This window comes from Bicyclus anynana, chromosome 19, assembly GCF_947172395.1.
Source record: "Bicyclus anynana chromosome 19, ilBicAnyn1.1, whole genome shotgun sequence".
Lineage (NCBI taxonomy): Eukaryota > Metazoa > Arthropoda > Insecta > Lepidoptera > Nymphalidae > Bicyclus > Bicyclus anynana.
This window is the reverse complement of record NC_069101.1, coordinates 10,611,416-10,632,037: the sequence shown is the minus strand read 5'-3', so window position 1 is coordinate 10,632,037 and position 20,622 is coordinate 10,611,416. Positions and strand designations below refer to the sequence as shown.

General features: G+C 33.4%; 1 protein-coding gene across 6 annotated transcripts in view; it reads right to left on the bottom strand.

The window, feature by feature from the left end:
- The window catches only part of LOC112046535 (cGMP-dependent protein kinase, isozyme 2 forms cD4/T1/T3A/T3B), a 215,760-nt gene that overhangs the window by 23,366 nt on the left and 171,772 nt on the right, over window positions 1-20,622 (bottom strand). For all 6 annotated transcript variants that reach the window (XM_024083203.2, XM_024083204.2, XM_052887530.1 and 3 more), the window contains 2 exons: window positions 18,264-18,483; window positions 7,186-7,327 (listed from right to left, as the gene is read on the bottom strand). In XM_024083203.2, the coding sequence (XP_023938971.1) occupies window positions 7,186-7,327; window positions 18,264-18,483 (362 nt within the window). The remainder of the gene's footprint in view (window positions 1-7,185; window positions 7,328-18,263; window positions 18,484-20,622) is intronic.

Below are 20,622 nucleotides of genomic sequence, written 5' to 3'. Positions count from 1 at the left end.
TTTTGTACATTTATTCTATTAGAACATCGATGTTCTAAATTCAGAGAACCCATTGGTCTCGGTTTAATTGCGTGGTGTAACGAAAAAGGTTCTATTTGTGTTCATAAAACATGATTCGACATAGAATCGGTGGAGTGTTAACACTGTTATGTTAGGTACTGTTATAATTTTATCTAACGCTTCCGTGTATTCATCAACATCATCATCATTATCAACCCATATTCGTCTCATTGCTGAGCACGAGTCTCTTCTCAGAATGGGTGCCGTTAGGCCTATAGGCCACCACGCTGGCCCAATATATATACTAAAAACAGTAAAAGTAAACTAGTCATGTAAATATTTACTTTCCAGAAATGAATATCAACTTGCTTGACAACAAAGTAACGGACTACATTTTTATGCCTACAATAAAACTTGTAAATTATAATTAAACTTTTATCTAGTTATTGTTAAAAATTCAAGAGTTTCACAATTAATTTATTTTTTGAATAGTTTACATACACTTTTGAAACGTCTAAATTGTCTGTTTGTAGTGTAGTAGTAGTAGTTACTATAACTCAGCGAATTCGTCCGTAACACTCCCGATGGTCCGCGCGGGCCGGGAGGAGGGTAGCGATGCCCCGCGCGCTTGACTTCATACCCGCGCAATCCTACCCTCTGCTTCACACGCACGACTTCACCCCCGCGCAGTCCTTTCCCCCGTCGCCCGCATATCATGGTAGTGTCACCAACGAGCTTGCCAAGCTATGATATATCTACCACCAATTCGAAAGGCAGGTTCTGATAATAAGACAAGTTGTACAATTTAAACCATTGATATTTTAAAGTTTTATGTCCTTTTTAACATTCCATTTGTACATAATTGTTTCACAAATAACCTTTAAATTTTCAACTTTTACGTCCTTATTGACATTTAATTTAATATTTTAAACAACAATTCACTATATTAGTTAATTGTCTGCAAGTGTGTTATTTTAATCCTTTCAAATAAAGTTTAATTTGCAAGTGCGATTTCAAAATTGCAAATAGTTGTATAGGTATCTCAAAGTAGACACATCGAGGCTCAGTTAAATGCCAAGGTGAACTGGTTATTTTACAATCACCGTTTCCACGCGGACAATTTATTATTTCAAAGTCAATTCTATATCATTCATATTACTCAGGTCTTTTCTAGTCGTTTTTAGGCTCAGATCAATTACCTTTGGACTTGTACCGCACTCAAATTCACCAACAAAATTGTTATTTTTTGAGGGGGATGACGTAAACTCACATATCTAAAATATTTAAACACCAATGAATATATCCTATCCGTTCACTTCACACAACTTTAAATTTAAATCGTTATACACACACGTGTGATTTTAACACAATGAAAAATCGATTCAATAGTCGCAGTTTGTATAAACACTTTAGATCGTGATCATATACTTTTGACAGAGTGGTAACGTCTAGCGAGGCAGGTCCTATGGTAATTGGTCTGAGTTTTAGAAAAGCTTGGGGGAAACTATACCACATTTATGAAGTCGGTTGAATCTATTTTTCAAGTCATTGTTTCTTGCTGTTGAGTTTCTTATCTCTCTTTGGCTCGGCTCATCTTAGCAGAACCTGCCTTCCGAACCTTTACGTTTCAAAAGCCGTTGTCAACAAAGCCTACTTGAAATAAACGAATGTTGATTTGACTTGATCTTAAATATTTTATCTTCACAATGTTTATTTATTTTATTATCCTCTATGAAGTCGTGGGATGTTGAGAGTTGGTAGAACAAACACACGGTGGACTTATAACAAACAAATTACGAGAAAAAAACAAACAAAGATCGGGATAACGTGAGATCATTTACCCTAGCAAAGGCCTATAAGGGAATAGCAAACATAAAATGCTTGGATTGGTTGCGATTCTATAGTAAACTAACTTGTTAACTATTTGCGTAAATAGTTTCTTAACTAATGTTAAAAATAACTGTATCTCTTTTTTATTTTTTTCTACTCGAATTATACGGGCTACAGACCTTCAGTTGTAACTACAGGTCTGTAATCCGCATTAGGTAAGTAAGATGAAATCTATTAAAATTGCATTTTAATTTAAATTATGAACCTAATCAATCTTCTGACAAACATACGACTGACGTTTTCTTTGAAACCTGATGAGAAAAAAATACTATTACATATCGTGAATATTGTTAATAACACTATAAAGTAAGATTTATTACTCCCCTTATAATATCTACATACGCAGTCTTACGGCCCCTTTACACTAGCGTAGGCGTTTGTCGAAAGCATAGCGCTGATGTGGGACCAACGCCTTGCGAGCTATGTATTGTGGCTTATTAACCACGTCTACTAATCAGTCGTCTACTAATCAGTCGGATTGTAGTAGTAATACTCTGTGAAAGATCTAGTCCAGGTGAGTAGTACTACCATGCGTTTATGCCTTGGAATCGCTGTTTCTATATTGCCAATAAAACTACGGTTTTTTTTAAATAAGAAGTATAACTTAACAATTACGTGATAAGCAAAACTTAACTCATGTGTGTGTTGGTTTATCTGGAAAGGCATAATACTGCGTCTGGTCCTTTGCAACTCAATGATTGTCACTTTACCCTACTGTCTAAGCGATAACATCCAACATATTATGCCCAGCGTTTGAATAATGTCTACGTTGGAGATATGTCAGTGTGAACGGGCCATTAGATATAATTGGCTTTATTGTCACATCCGCTATGAACACGAGAATATAATTTGTAAAGAATTTCTCACTTTCCTTACATAAGAAGTAATATCAATTAGACAGATACTTGTATTGCTTACTAAAACTTTCATGTGGTTTTATAAGAATATACCTATAATAATTTTGTTACGTAATTAATAAATGTACCTACATTAATTACTTACTTGAAGTGATTTGATATAATTTGCACCTGAGAGGCAGACAAAATCAGGTAAAGCAGGTTTACAGGTAAAACAAACATTTTTTTGAAATGTTTGTCGAAAGATTATCAACTAAGGTGACAACGTTAAGATAACGATGATATTCTAGGACGACAGAATAATTATTTTTCGGCCCCTCATCTTGAAATTAGAAAATTATAAAGAGTTGGAACTCTCTTCGGCGTCTTCTAGAATTCTTTCTCCTTAGAAGTTCTCCATAATAAATAATGTTTTTAATTAATATTTTTCATAGGCCATTAAAACAAATAACTACTTCTACTACTCGTACAAAAAGTATACCTAATAATTTAAAACATTAAATAATGTAAGTTTAAATCTAGATCTACTTTTTAAAATATCAAAAGCTCAGTAGTAGTGTCAAATACAACTCCATACATTAGGATTACATACAATCAGATATGGGCAGAAGGCGTTTAAAAACATGCACAGATAACAGACGAATCGGATATTTACAAAACATAAAGGTGTGGTTATTGCAGGGCTGTGCCAAAGGCAAAAATAAAATGACTTATGTATATTTATTTTTAACCCCCGACGCAAAAAGAGGGGTATTATAAGTTTGACGTGTCTGTTTGTCTGTCTGTCAGTCTGTCTGTGACACCATAGCTCCCGAACGGATGAAGTGATTTCAATTTAGTTTTTTTTGTATCAAAGGTGAAAATCGGTAGAGCCCTTTAAAAGTTGAGGGGGTTGAAATTGGGGAAGAACAACTAAACCAAAAAATATACTCGAATCTCAAATGTAAGCGCACTGAAAGAATATTGACGACTTGATCGAGAGTGTACTTTATTAATAATTTCTTGACATTCGGGGGTTTTTCAAGATTTCCAATTATATGTTATTTAGCTATTGACTGCGCCCTTACTTACTTCACCTGGCGCGGAGGTACGTTTTTGTCGGTATAGGGTGATAGCTGATCCTAGCATTATAATTAAATTTAAGTAAATGTATTGATGTTGATTTTATCGTGCTGGCAACCCTAAACTAGACCAGTCTTTCTCGAAAGTCGATTCAAGAAACGAAAGTGAGACTGTTAACTCTCGTGTTCAAACATCTTCACGTGTTTGACATACGAGTATAATATCTACATGTATGTAGGGTTACCATGTCGCCGAAATTAAAAGCGGGACAGTCCAGGCAGTTTGGCCTGACATTTAGTTAAAAAGGCCAGACAGGCTACATTATTGAGGATTTTGTGTACTTCAGTATTAATAGGTAGGTACAACAATTTTTTTTGACGTGACAACGTCTTATAATTCGATGTAGCCGGCTGCACGAAAAAAGATGAAGTCATGCGTCGTTCCCTCGTTCTAGGGTTGCCAACTTTTTTTTACAGGAAATAAATTATTAAATTTTAGAAATACGAACATTTTTTTTTTTTAAATGCAGCTATTCCATCAGTATTTTCGACGTTGTTACATTCATGCTAAATGTAAAGCCTAACAAAACCCGGACAATCCGGACACCGTTTATATTAACCGGACACGGAATAGAAAAACCTAAATATGTCCGGCTTTATCCGAACACCTGGCAACACTACATGTATGAATGCTTCACGCCTAGTCATCCAAACAAATACCTATAAAAAGTCTTATCACATTAGTGAAATTATTTTAAGTTTCGACATTGCTAAACGTTAAAGAAAAGTGTTTACGGTTTTTATCGCTACGTTGTCTCACAGTGTTAGAAATCTTTTAGAAACTGCTAATAAAACTTATTTTAAAACTGAAGCTAATGCACGCCATTGACGATCAATTATTCTCACGTTTCTTCAACACGAAGGTATATTGGTCGCTGCGTGCATGACAGCTCGACTTATGACACGTCTTCGCTGCTGTTTGCGCTGCAGAAACGTGAAAATAATTGACCGTCAATGGCTGACTTAAGAGTGATGAATTAAATCAATTAATAACTTTATCTGTATAATAATAAATACTAATATAATAGAGGTAAAGTTAGTGGTGTTGTATAGGGTAATCTCTAGATATACTGAACCGATTTAGAAATTCTTTTACCACTAGAAAGCCATGTTATATGTGAGTATCAAAGGCTATATTTTATCCCCGAATTCTTACAGGAACAGGAACTACGCGGATGAAACCGCGGGGCGTCGACTTTTTATGAAGCTCAATTACGTACATCATAGCATACAATTGAAATATCTACTTCATATGCAAACAAACTGTTTTTTGGATAGTTACAAACGAGAGAAAAATAATGTAAGACGTGTTAAAACTGGTTGTTTTTAGTGCTGTTTACAGTTAATTTTAAACATTTCATGTCCCTTAACTTCACAATAGCACGCCTAAAGCGCGAACTTGGTTGCACCGGATGTATAATTAATTAAGTTTTATGGTAATATCACGACAAATTACTTCATCATGTCCATAGTTATAACATTAAAAACAGCTATTTGTCAAGATTTATAATATTTAATTGATTGAGTTGCAAGAAAGACCAGTTCGGCTAATTATTTCCTCTGATGCGATTGGTTCATACCAGTTGTAGTTTAAAACTTGTGTGAATTTCGAAAGATGTTACTCCTATCTATTTGCGACGCTAAATCTTGTTTTAATTACTCTATTAATTATACTGCGTGTTAAAAATGTTAACGTCTGTGTACTACGTTTTAACAGATTCATTGAACCTTGAAAGTGCATTGGTATTAATTGCATATTCAACTGTTCCGAATGCATTTTAAACGATTGGTACTTTATAATTAACGTGTTTTAAATATCTTTTCAGTTCGAATTTGTAACATAATACTGTTTTTCAATGAGCTCTGATGAGAATATTTTAACTTTGACGGCCGCGTGGCGCAGTGGGTAGCGACCCTGCTTTCTGCATCCACGGCCGGGGGTTCGATTCCCACAACTGGAATATATTTGTGTGATGAACATGGGTGTTTTCCAGTGTCTGTGTGTATTTATACATTATATAAGTATTTATATGTAGTATATAATTGTATATTAATATTATAATATTAACTATCTTAGCACCCATAACACAAGTTACTCTGTATGCTTACTTTGGGGCTAGATAGTGATGTTGTTATGTGATATTGTTTAAGTATATTTATATTTATTAAAAAAAAAAAAAATTTAACTGAATTTTCATTTTAGATTTGCAATTTTGAAGAATGCATTGTAAATAATCACACTAATATTACAAAAGCAAAAGTTTGTGTGCGTGTAAGTGTGCATGTTTGTTCCTCCTTTACACTGCGGCTACTAAAGCGATTTGGCTGAAATTTTGAATGGAAATAGGTTTTAATCTGGATTAACATATAGGCTTTTCATCCCGGAAAAATCCATGATTCCCGCGGGATTTGTGAAAAACTTAATTCCACGCAGACGAAGTCGCGGGCGTCCGCTAGTCAATTGTAATTTGATAAATAAGTGTTTAACCAAACACTCTTTAACTGGGTGAAAGGGTTGGTATAGTCGAGTCAATTTTATTTGATTTAAGCCATTTTTTCTGTTCTCTCCGGATGCATATAGAAATTTATAACCGGTGACATCTTTGATAGGATGTCCAAGAGCCGTCTCGAGTGGTCATTTATGTTTCATTAAGATTTCTGTTTCACTCTCCAATTTATGTTTAAAAATACCTAATGATACATTTTTTAGTGACTTCAAAACAAGGCAATGCTTTTTTTTATTTTTTATAAATTTAATATCACACACTGTCATTTGAAATTCTAACAGGTTTTATTATTTATCCGAATTGTAAAGTTGAAGGCTTTCTTGAACTTTTGAATCAAATGGCAAATATATCGACTTGTACAAATGTGATCCACGTTTATGTTTCATTACTAGTTAAAATATTTAACTCTGGTATATTAATTCTTTATTAATAACGTAAGAATAACATGCTGTGTCGCGATATTTAAATAGATTAAGCCAATGATATTAAATACGACGTGTACTAGCGCATAAAAAGTGAGGCGCTCAGAAAAGGAAAATTTATAGTCAACTCAATGTTAGTTGTGGTCAACAATGGACGTTATTTAAACAAATAATACCTAAATAAAGTCTACAATGTCCAGTTGTGTGTTCAGAAAGTGTAAAAACTATATATACATAAATATATAATGGAACTAAAGACAAAACTGTCCATGTGTGCGCTCAGTGTTGTAGCCTATTCGGATCAATTTTTTGCGATGATTTTGTAGGGACGCAACCGATCTATAGTATAAAATTATCATTGTGTTAAGCTAATAAGCTGTCACCTTACCTGTCCCTTTGAGATTATGAAGAATGTATCTCCCCTGGCACCTTGCCTGATAATGTAATCACCGTTTTGATAGTGAGTCTCTTCCAGCACGTCGGATATCTTGATAAGCGTGTCTTCGGGCAGGTTCTTGAAAATCGGAACACTGTGGAAGACAAACATAATTATATTTAGATTTGAGATTAAGAGCTTTTCTTAAGTGATCAGTTTGTATAGAAGGCTTAATTTATGTTAGCATTAAAAGTTGGTATTAAAACCACGTATTCTGACAGATGAATTTTGAGTCATTGAGGATTGATTCATACTACCTATACTAATTTTATAAAGCTGAAGAGTTTGTTTGTTTGAACGCGCTAGTCTCAGGACCTACTAGTCCGATTTAAAAAATTCTTTCAGTGTTACATAGCCCATTTATCGAGGAAGGCTATAGGCTATATATTATCCCCGTATTCCTACAGGAACGGGAACCACGCGGGTAAAACCGCGCGGCATCAGCTAGTATTTTACATTGGTGATATATCCATTGCAATCCTTATTTCATAATTAATTTAATAACAAAGAATGTGTTTTATATTCCAATGCTTGCATTTTCCATGTACTTCTAATCAAACGTATCGTTTAAAATGTTATAGGTATGCACTTTACTATTAACTATAACCTCTATGTTCATTTATATTTCAAATTGCATTGCTCTTTACTTAGTAGCAAACAAGTATCTATATTGTAGGTAAAAGTTAGTATGACCTTAAGAATAACAATTATAGGTACATTTACAATATTAACTTTGTAACCTGTTAACGTAAAATGTCCAGTCACTGGTTTCAATTTCCTGAACTGCAAAATCATTGATAATGTCATTAATGTTTTAAATAATTAAAATACTTTAGCACCAGCATGAAGCTAATATTCGAGGCCAACCTATTCGGTAACACACAGTATCCTTTCCAATCAAAACCTTTAGTATTGTTAACTGAATAAAACAAAAAAATTCATAGCCTCAATAACTCAACGGTAAGATCGGTCCGACTCATCATCGATCCCCACTCCGTTGGTTGGTTGTTGTCGTACCTACTTCTAATACAGTCTTTCCCGACTTGTAGGAGGGGAATGGGAATATCCTACTTCCTACTATCCTACTTAATATTATAAACGCGAAAGTTTGTATGGATGTTTGGATGTTTGTTACTCTATAACGCCGCTACTACTGAAGCGATTTAGCTGAATTTGGAATGGAAATAGATTTTACTCTGGATTAACACATAGGCTACTTTTAATCCCGAAAAAATCCGTGGTTTCCCGAGATTGGCAAAAACTGATGATTTTGATGATATGAATGTTTGTTACTCGTTCACGCCTCAACTACTGAACCGAATTATCTGAAATTTATATTATAGCTCGGGAAACTTATATTATAATTAAGTTATATTATAGCCTGGATTAACACATAGACTACTTTTTATCCCGGAAAAATCCATGGTTCCCGAGGGATTTGCGAAAAATTAAATTCCACGCGGACGAAGTCGCGGGGGTCCGCTAGTTAGTCATGTTTAAAACGTAGAGGTACCTGATGGCACATTTGATGTCAATGAAGGTCTGTATGTGGCGTTCTTTTTCTATTTTCAATAAATATTTTGCAATATCAGATTACAAAACAAACTTATTCGAGGGAATTATATCTCTAAAGATCTAAAGGTACCTCTTTCTTGAAGCATTTGAAAAAGGAAATGAAAACAAACATCTCTACACTAGCGATGACCATCAAACGTTAAAAATATTTATAACCTTGTTTTGACATGGAACATTAGCTACAAGAGGATGGCGATGAATTATATACTCCTTTAATCATAATTATAATTATAATTAAAGATTGAGAAATAGAAGTAAGATATATGAGCGGATTCCGTTAGTCAAGCGAGTTCATACGTCAATTGCAAAACGCGTATCAAAAATATAGGAAATTGCCCAATTGCTACTTAGTCACTCGTCCATGTCGTTTCGGTTCAAGTTGTTTTACTAACGACCCATATTAAACCTGTTTGGTTCTAATTAAACTATATTAATCTATCGCTTTCTGTTGCTTCTGTGGTTAAAAACTAAAATATATTAATGTCCATCAGTGTTTATACGTTTGTCTTTAATTAGATCGTCTCTAACCTGAATAACTAACTAGTGCCTACTTATACAGCCTTTCTTGATGAGTACTGTTTACCAACAAACAAATTAAAAATGAGGGTATAAATTACTATTCATTTCACAACTAATATTAATTATAATTCACTTATTCTCTGAAAATAATTTTGATTAATAAGCTTACAAAAATTAGATATGGTTAATATATTTTATATAACATTTTATAAACAAACCATACATAATTTAAAATAAATAAGTTACGAAATGACACGCGTTTTCTACCAACATTTCTAATTTGTTTGTTGTTAAGCAGTACTCTTCAAGAAAAACTGTAGTATAGTAAGTGCATTTAGCCGTGACTTCGGTTATTTATTGATATTGTATCACAATTTATAAATTTTCTACGACTTTGGTTAACAAGCTTGCGTAAATCTACCCCTTCTGAGTTAAAAATGGACTAATTAAAAAAAGCTGAATTAAGATTTCAATTAACATGACTAATTGTATCTTTTGATTATTACACTCTTGAATTAAGGAAATGTGATATTTCAGAATAAAATTAAAACACTAGATTTTTCCAAGCAACTGGTTTATTTTCACTTGCATCCGTATCTCGATTTCTTTGTGTGACCTTAACTTGCGTAAAATCTTTATAATTATCAATGTTACCTCTTGAGTAATAGAGATTAATTATAATTGTAAATATTCAATTATTTATTGTGGTTTTAATTATTGGAACTTAATTAAGAATTTAAAATTCTTTTAAATTTAATTAGTATCTCGAAAACATTTACATACATTTTCTATTTTTATTTGAAGGTCACAAAAGGTAAATAAATTTAATATTTAAGTTTTATTAAATCAGTAAAATGCTTTTGTTAGATATTATATAATTTTATTACGTTTGTTTTATTTCCGTACCAAACAAGCAAAAATATAGTACAACCTTTGTATTGGCCTTTAATTAATATTATATTTTTAATACATAACCACTATCTCTTACGTCACTTGCCACTAGTTTAAAACCATGAAGGTCATCTTACTAAGTATTGTAATAATTTTCTATATTACTGGGAAAATCTTTTCTATTAAAATTAAAATATAACTAGATTAGAATTGGTATATAAACGAATAGTTAAATGTGAATTTGGAAACCATTTAACCCTAGGCTTTTCATTCAAAAGGTACATCAAATCTTAATTTAGTTGTACCTTCATCTGTTTTAATATTATGAAGAGGAAATATATAAATATTTGTTTGCATTAGATAGGCTTTGAAACTACTGAACCGAATTGAAAAAAACTTTCACCAATGTAAAGCTACATTATCAGCAAGTAACATATGCTATTTTTTATCTCCGTTATCCTACGGACGCGAGTAGTACGCGGGTAAAACCACGGCCTCTGCTAGTAATAAAATAAAGGCCTTGATTATGCAACACTTTACGAAAGACAATAACGACTAACGAGTAATATAAAGTCGTGACGCAAAATTATATCGACGAGCAAACGTAAACATTGTCTTTCAATGGAATATAGATAATGTTTATGTCGACACGCCATTTTAGCCGCAGGCAATTTCCGACAAATATTTTGTAGTCAAAGATAAATCTATAACTAAAGTAAAGGCTTTAAATGGCTTTTTTTTGGTTGAAACTCATTAAATTGAAATGCATATGAAATAAGACATACGTATACATGTAAACAAATAATTACGACAAGACGTCAAATATTTGAAAATAATTCAGACTGTTTTTAACATTAACTATACAAACAATGCAGGACAAATAAATATAGAATGTCTTAACTGATGTACTGATTTGTATTAAATTATGTTAGAGTTCTAATGAATCCTTCCTTCATATCAAGTGGGAAAATAATGTAATAAACGTTGGAAAATTAAACTTAATTTTCATATCCGCTTATGCAAGTGATTGCATAACAGTAAACAGTAGCTAGAAGCAATAAATAAAGTGCCCTGATAGACAACTAGGTAATTACTCGCAGATATGTGCCGACAATGTGTGTCGAGGCAGTGGAAGCGTTAATAGGACCTCGTTGACCACAGACCAAAGACTTTGCAACACCACGAAGTTATGTACTTATACTCGTACATACTCGTAGGTATCTCGCAAGTCGAGCAAAAAAAAGGGTAAAGCCGTAAATAAATAGATCGACTTGACAAGCGCTCTAAACAATGTTATTGGATATAATAATGATTGTAACATACTTATGTATTCATGCGATGGCCAAGTCAATCTATTTATTTAGAATATAAAAGATTTTTAATATTGATATGGTCACTGTAAGATGTTGTTAGATTAGCTAATTACGTAATAACTTGAAACAGAAGATCCTTAATTACGGACAGAATAAGGTAATCGACTTGGTATTACATGGATCTCACAACTTTTTTGCGGTAGAATAACTGATTGCGAGAATTGCTACATTTTACAAGTGTTGTTTTTTATGGTATACATTATACATTTCGTCGTAGAGGTAGGAGATAGGCAGAATTTAAACTTGTATCCCTTAATCAGCTGAAGATTTAGGAAGCACATATACGTTTTTGAGTTTAAATTAATTGGCGAAAATTTTAAGTTATAAAGAACTGTAAACAATTTGTGAAGTACACAGTACCTAGAAGCAATAAATAAAGTATCCTGTAACTAGATAACTAGTTACTTAATTACTGGTATATATGTGTCGACAGTGTGTGTCGAGACAATTTAAGAATCAATATAAATCATATCTAACGTCTGAAAAATGGCATTCAATAATTGGTTGCTAACAAACAAAGAAACGTTCTTTATTTATACTAGTTTGTATACAATTATAATGATCTATAAGTTTATCCATAATCCTCCATTAAGAGATCCATTGGGAAAAACAAAACGTCGAAAGACAATAGAGGAAATCACCTGAGGCTGTTGCTCAGAAATACTTGACTTAGCGGGATTTCAAATAGGGAGATCTGGAAGAGATGGAAGCTTTTATCCACAAGGAACTAGATTATAAATGAATCGATTAAAAAAGTAATCAATTAAAATGTAGAAAATAAAGCTTATAATAATAATAATCCATAAGACTGACAAAATGCTTCCGTCATAGTGGCCATGACGCGTTTGTGTCCAGTCTTCCTAGAATGAAACAGTACTGTGGGCAGTGAAAGGATTGAAAATTCAAATGTCATGAGTTGCAACGTGACATGTATTTCGTAAAGTATCGCACGAACCTCTTGGGCAATGTTGTCGAGTTTCACAACTCTTTGTTTTACAACGTTATATATACGGAAAATCTTGGAATATGTCAGAAATGGATTGTCTGCCATGTGTGATGAATGCAGATCATAGTTACGATAGCGGAATGTCTCAGCTTGGGGAAGACCTTCGTTTGATTTGTTGAGAAGGTCAATGTCGTGGTATACGAGTGTTGAGTACTTATACAACAAAATGTATGCGGGTTTAGTTATAAAATACTATTTGATGCCCACGGTTTCCGTTTCCGTGAGGATACGGGAATAAAATGTAGCCTATGACACTCACAAAAAACGTGGATTTTTATTAGTAAAAGTATTTTTCAAAATCTATTTAGTAGATCTAATGATTATCCCCAACCAAAAAACTTCACGACTTTTTTATATATTAGTACTAACGGACGCCTCCTTAGACCTTCTTAATTCGGCTCTCTTGCAAAATCCGTTCCTAATGGACGTCTACTACCTATAAGCAGGGAGGTACCTGCCAAATTTCAACTTTGTACGTCAAGCAGTTTTGGAGATATCGTGAATGACCTTCCGCTTTAAAGTATTAAGATAGATTAGCTTCAACTAGAACTATTGCCGTTAGCACATCGTTTTAGCACTAATTTAATCTAGAATCTGAACAACTAAACTCGGACAAAATATTACGTTTACCATTAGCGAGCTAGTAGAGCCTTTAGTAGATATTCTAAGACTACACATTTTCTAGTCTCTTATTTCCTTATTTTTCAACTAGCAGACGCCACGCGGTTTCATCCGCGTGGTTACCATTCCCGTAACAAAACGGAGATAAAATATAGCCTATAGCACTCGGGGATAGTATAGCTTCCCAACAGTTAAAGAATTTTTCAAATTGGTTCAGGCCAGCGCCTATTCAAAGCATACAAACAATCAAATCATTCCTCTTTATAATATTAGTATAGACTACCTAGTTGCCTATTTATAGAAGTAGGTAAATAAGGCAATAGATAGATAGCCTTTGTCGTACATGATTTGTTACGATATTTTGAAAAGGATTTCGAAACCTTACTCAGAAGACAGTGATAAAAATATATTTTTTGAAACTGTTATATTATCGTTATACTTAATTTAAATTCAAAGTCACGTACAATGTTGACCTCGGTCGTACTTATTAATGTATTCCTCTAACAGACAAGTGATATTGTGATGAAAGGATTCAAAGTAGCGGAATACGTACCGTAATATGAAACTATAAAAATATCTTAGGTACTTTCTAGAGTTGCATGTAGATGCTAACATAGTTAACAGTAATTGGAGCAGAAAACCTAAGTAAAATTTCTCTTAAGCATAATCTATGTCAAAAAACCCCGTTTATTGAGCAAAAAATTCATTAGATCATTTTTATGATAAGAATCAAATTATGCATAGGTAGATCTTAATGTGTAAATGTGAAAGAAACGAAATCTCGAAGACGACTTATTTTTTTATCTTAGATAGTCTTGCGCTTGACTACAATCATGCCTGATGGTGAGCAATGATGAGGTCTAAGATGAAACCCGCTTGCCTAGAAGATGCCTGTTCACTCTTGCCTTGAAGGTGCACAAATTGGAAGTGTCCGGAAACACAGACGCCGGAAGGGCATTCCACATCTTAGCCGTTCTAACTAGAAACGTTGACGCAAAACGTTTCGTGCGGGTCGACAACAAAGGAATGCCATTTTCCACGACATCTCGCTGTTCTGTGGTAGAATGGGGATGGAGGAACAAGATTATAAAGTTCAAATTGACATAAGTACAAAGATGAAATTTGGCAGGGAGATACTTTACAGTTAGTAGACGACCGGTTTTGCAAGAGGGCCAGATTAAGGATGCCTACAGGCGGACGAAGTCGAGGGCGTCCGCTAGTAATTAGATATTGGTAACTTGAACATAAAGTTATAAGATTTTACACGTGCCCTTGTTATAGAAGAAATCTAAAATAAGCCAGTTGTGGTTTTATATCACTTACATTTGTTTATTGTAGTCTTCTGTAATTTCTTATCATCACTGTTTATAATTTTATGATTATATCTCTTACTCGTGTATACGAGTACGTCACTAGCTAATTGCCGGTCTTTCGCGTTAATTTGAGAATTCCACTAACCCGAGGGAACTTACTTTAGGGGGTAAATTTTAAGAAATATTTTTCTAGTGATAGCGGAAGCCAATCTTAATAACTATCTGAGTCATCGTTGGGTGCCAAATTTCAGCGCAATCCGTTAAGTGGTTTGAGTTTTGTGTTAATATTGTAACTAGATAGTCAATAGGTTAGGGTAGGGTAGACATAGGATAGGATATGGGTGGATTAGAGGGAAGTTATAGTAGGGAAGAAGTACACATATGTCAAAGTGAAGCTTGAACGAATCCGCTAGAAAGAGATAAAATTAAACTGACTATAAGAAACAAAACTAAAATAACTGATACATACTGAATTAAAAACTGAAATGGATGTGGGCAGGAATATTATTAGTCCTAGTAGATAAATGGTCAAGAAATATAATAGCTTGGTGTCCAAGACAACAAAAAAGAAACAAAGAAAAACTGCGTCGTAGATGATGAAGTCAGAAAAATAGCAAGTGTGAGTTAGGCATACCTAACCATTCAGTGTGGAAAGCTTTAGGGGAGGCCTCTGCTGGAAATCATGACAATTTTCAACTTAACGTAAGACTATTAAATAAACTATTATTGTAACTAGATCAGTCAGTAACGGATACACGGATACAGACTTAAAAACAAACTGACCTATGCCTATAAATATTATTGAAACGTTGTTGAATGATTGTATGTTTCTGACGATGCGTTTCCTCTTAATAAGTGGTGTAGACGACAATTTCAAGTCCCCACCGATGAAAGAAGAATAGGCCGTTGCACGCCCATTGGATTTGCATAAGTGTCTCGGGTCAATACCCGCTTTTAACTGTTTGCTCCTTGTGCTACTATCCTATTATATTTCGTTTTTACTTGAACTAAAAATACTTATAACAAATGGTACTTTGACAACAAATTACCTGTTATTCGAGTAGTAATTTTTAGCAACAGATTATTTAATGATGTATACAAATATGGGGAAATACAACAAATCTGGCAGGATGGAAACTTGTATCACCAGCTTTTTGATTTAAGATTTTTGAGTTTCCATTAATTGGCGAAAATTCCAAAATAGAGGATTATAATAAATTAGCTGAGTGTACAGGACACTTCTTAAATTTTTAATTATAAAAGGTTGGAATAATTAAATGGTGCTTTGATGATTAGTTATTTGACATGTTGCTAATTTTTATTCTGTTGTAAATGGATTTCTAGGTAATCTTATGACCTTTAAAAATATGAGGAAAAGTAACTAAATTGGCAGGAATTAAATTTGTATCTCTCGATTCTACTCGTATACCAGATGTAATGATTTGAGAGTTTCTATTAATTAACGATAAATATTAGAATAAAGAACTATAATTTAGTAAAGTGTATAGAACATTTCATAAATGTTTGATTATGAAGTCTTTTTATGGAATAAGAATAGAAGTGATTAGTGATAGGTTATTGACAAACGCACATAAAATAGTTTCGTGTTACATTGATACATAAAACGAACGTGGCAATAAAACAAATATCCGAATAAAACCAGCTATAATCTGTGTTTATAAACCAAACTAAAATAGGTCTGTACCTACTTTTAGTCACCGACCAGCTAACTAACTAGTCCACGAGTACATTGTTAGTAAAACAGCCATGTTATTGACCGAGGAATATAAACAAGGTATCTCAAGTCCAAAATAGATGACACAGTAGTTTCTTTTACGATCATCATGAATGATAGATAGATCAGGCGTAAAATCTGTTACTGACAAGAGGATGTATTTACGTTTTATCTTACAAGTTCACATGTCTGTCGAATGATAAAAAAAAAGATAATGACTTTGAAATTTGACTTCATAAATCTAAAAGTGAACGTCTAACATTCTAGTCATTTGCTAAAGATATGAAAAAATGTACAGTATTTTCTAATGAAGATTTTGGGATAACACAAGTTTGTGTCAATATGGCACACATGTTTAATCTATGGGACTCAGATACTAATAGTAAAATCCAGCAAAGCCATTATGTGCTAACGTGTACTAATTACATAAAACTGGCAGGATGGAAGCTTGTATCTCCCAAGAGTATACCAGATAAAATGATTTAAGAGTTTCTAGCAAATTAATTAAGATTTAAGAGCTTAAGAGCTGGCGAAAAATTTTAGAATAAAGGACTGTAATAAATTAGTAAAGTGTATCAATTTGTAAATGTTTAATTATAAAAAACTGCGTCTTTTTATGGAATAAGATTTATGGAATGAGATTATGGAAGAAGATTTTAAGGAATAAGTGCAGTGATAGGTATAGTAACAAACGCTCAGGCAGTAGTAAAAATATTTTCTAATGAAGATTTTAAGATAGTATAAGTAAAAGCTTATGTCAACCCAGCTCTTTGAAATGCACACATGCTTAATAAATGCGACTCAGATAGTTAAATCCAGCAAAGCCTTTATGTGCTAACATATCCTTATTACATCTATTTAGCATGCGACACTTGTAATAGTTAATAGGGAAATCGGAAATCGGTTTATCCAACTGTTCATCTCTTTGTCTTGGACATTTATAATCCAGATGTATAATGTGTAATACATATGCTTCCTCACTATTACAATATTCAAAATATATATTGAACCACAGGAACCTAACGAATGATAATGAATTCATCGTGTTGACAAACTTTCAAATACAATTCTTTATCAGATTCTTAGTTTAGACCATTGTAGACTTGTTTCTTACAAAGTCAAATACTTATTTGCAAGTAAAACTGACCTGATATATCTCATTAAGAGAAAAATACAATGCCGACCAATCGCGGCACAGTTGTCGCAATCCAGCTCTTTCGCCCCATGACAACGAAAGACAGGATGGTAGTTCAGATTATTACGTTATTGGTCGACATTTTCTCTCGACTTGCGATGTCCTGCGCATTGTAGGCCTACATGCATCCTACAGGAGACTAGTTTTTAAGCTATTGCATAGCTTTTATCGCAGGCTTTGAGCGCGGCGACCGAATCAAGAAATTCCGTAACGAAAATAAACCTAACACACAATTCGTGCATTAAGTTAACACATTTCGACGTTATCATAACAACTCAACTGGACAAGTGGTGTGAAACTAAGGGGCAAAACTTAAGAAACCAGAGTTCGATTACAGCTCAACATAAGAACATTTTTTTTAAATTTATTATTTTCTAAAGAAAAAAAAATACTGTGTAAATAAAATATTATAAAGCTGAAGTGTTTGTTTGATTGATTGAACGCGCTAATCTCAAGAACTACTGGTCCGATTAGAAAAATTCTTTCAGTGTTAGATAGCCCATTTATCGAGGAAGTCTATAATAATAAGTCTATAATATATATTATCCCCATATTCTTACGGGGACGGAAACCACGCGGGTGAAACCGCGCGGCGTTAGCTAGTAATTTACAATTGCGTTAATCAAAAATTCTATGTAATAGCTTTCTTTACCGCGGCAGTCCCCGAATGCCACACGTATTTTTTTTTTTTGGTAAAGTTGCCACGCACTTACACATTTGGTAAAAACTGTAACTATCACAAACAAACGCTTCAATGTCAATAGATGAAATTTCTTATTTCTTATTATATGACAGTACTGACCTCTTGAGGAAATCTGTGTATTCAGCCTGGCGAATAAGCCCAGTCCTCATCATGATGGTCTGGAAGCACTGTCGTTCGATGGCCCACAGGCGGCAGTCGGTGGCAGCTTTGATGGTGGCGGTTCTCTTGCAGTTGTACAGTATCGCCAGCTCGCCAAAGACTTTTCCAGGCGCCATTGTGCTGAGGTATTTGTTCTCGCGGGATACTTCCACTCGACCCTCTGTTGACAAATTAAAAGCATATTAAAGTAATGATTCAATCAGAAATTAAAAGTGAACCAAATCTATGTTTCCATATTATTATGCGACTTAAGAAGGGTTATGATTTTCGCTCGTATCTTGTATGTAGCTATGATAATGTTCTTTATTACCTGTTCGTTCTTCCAAATCGCTGAACGGATTTACGTCATTAATATATCGTCTTGAAAACCCAAGTCCTCTTAGATAGGTGAAGTTAAAGTTTAAAGAAATCAAAACGATGACAAGACTGTTTTCTAATTGCTTTCTACACTTCTGGATTGAGCATGTTTTTTTTTACTTTTTAGTTTTTATATTTTATACAGTCGGGGTTTTTATTTCTTTATCTACATACTTTAATATCATTATATATTATAAAATTAAGTCGCTTTCCCTTTATGTTCGCTTAGATCTTTTATACTACTCAACGAATTTTAATGCACTTTTCAGCACTATATGTATAGGTACCATATTTTTTAAATTGTTTTACTAGTGGAAACCTACATTATTCAAAATTCATTTATTTATTTCAAGTATGCTCAATTTACAAGCACTATTAATACGTCAGTTGACTACTTGTAAAGATTCTACGGAAGACAGGTTCTGCTGAGAAGAAATCGGTAAAAGACTGAACAGTTGCTCTTTTAAAAAAAATATCATACAATTATTATTAGCAAGTAACATGGGCTATATTTTATCCCCTTACTCCAACAGTTAGGGGAACTGCGCGGGACAAACGATGGTAGCGTCCGCTGGTAAGACATAAATGTAAAATTCAATTAAAAACACCAACCTGCATTATTAAACAAATATAGTATTTGTACGGTCACCAAAATTAAAATAACGGATATATTTGTTGACACACACCCATAAGTGTTCAAGGCTGAAGCTAATACAGAGGCTAAACGTTTCTCACGATTACTCATAAACCAGTCTTGTTAGAAAATATGACAGGATATTGCAAAAAGTTTCATACTTAGCAGATCTCACAACACAGCACATCAGCTAGACAAGCAAAATGAACTATGATCGATGAGTAAGAAAATGTACTAGCGCATCGCAAATGTAATAAACAAATTATTACCTATACCATATCATGTTGGGTAGGGTAAGTAATTGTAGGGAGTAATCTCTGGATCTACTTAACCGATTTTGAAAATTCTTTTACCTCTAGAAAGACACGTTATTTGTGAATAGAATAGGCTATATTTTATAACGGTAGTCTCATGGGAACGGGAACTACACGGGTGAAACCGCGGAGTGTCGGAACATTTAGGTATTTCATTCTAAAGAGTGTAATAGGTAGGTTTATCGACATGAAAAACAACTGAAATTAAATACATACAGCATATTATCACGTGATGAAAATTTATGATATGATGATCTGGAAGTGGAGGCACTTTGTTGCTATAAAACTCCTGTTTTCAAAAGAAACCTCAATTATTTCTATTACTAAATTCCTTACAACAATTTCGTTTATGGTGTGATTGTATTAATTTGCACTTTGTTGGTATAAATAATATGCCTATTTCAATTTGGTTTTAAAGAATTTAGATGTCAAAAAAAAAGATTATGTTATTATTGATATTGATACAAATAAGTGAATTACATATACAATAAATTTCATAAACCGTAACAAATACTTATATTAATTTATACTTTGTAGTACGTTCACACAATAAATTAGTTAATAAAGTTTTAAAATTCTTACACGACTCAGTAAACCTAAATGATGCAGACAAGATTAAATCTTTCACGATGAAATCTGAAGAAAACTAATAGAAATACCAAAGTATGTCTGTCTGTTTTTTTTTTACCCTCACGGTTTGAACCGATTTTGATGAATGTTGGTGTAGAGATAAATTGCTGATCAGTTTGAAAACGGTGCTAATCCAATGATGTATTAATTCAAGCCCTGAATATTGAAATGTGGTTCTTTCAGAAACAGCTTAAATTAATACGACACCGGCTTAGCACCGTCTTCAAACTGATCAGCAGGTAGAAGATTATAGGATGTTATTATTCGCTTTTTAGTTTTATGGGTACGTCTTTAGGTTTTGAAGTCGGTTGTATTATTTTTATCAAAATTTTTATCACGGAAAAATCGATGGTTGTCGCGAGAT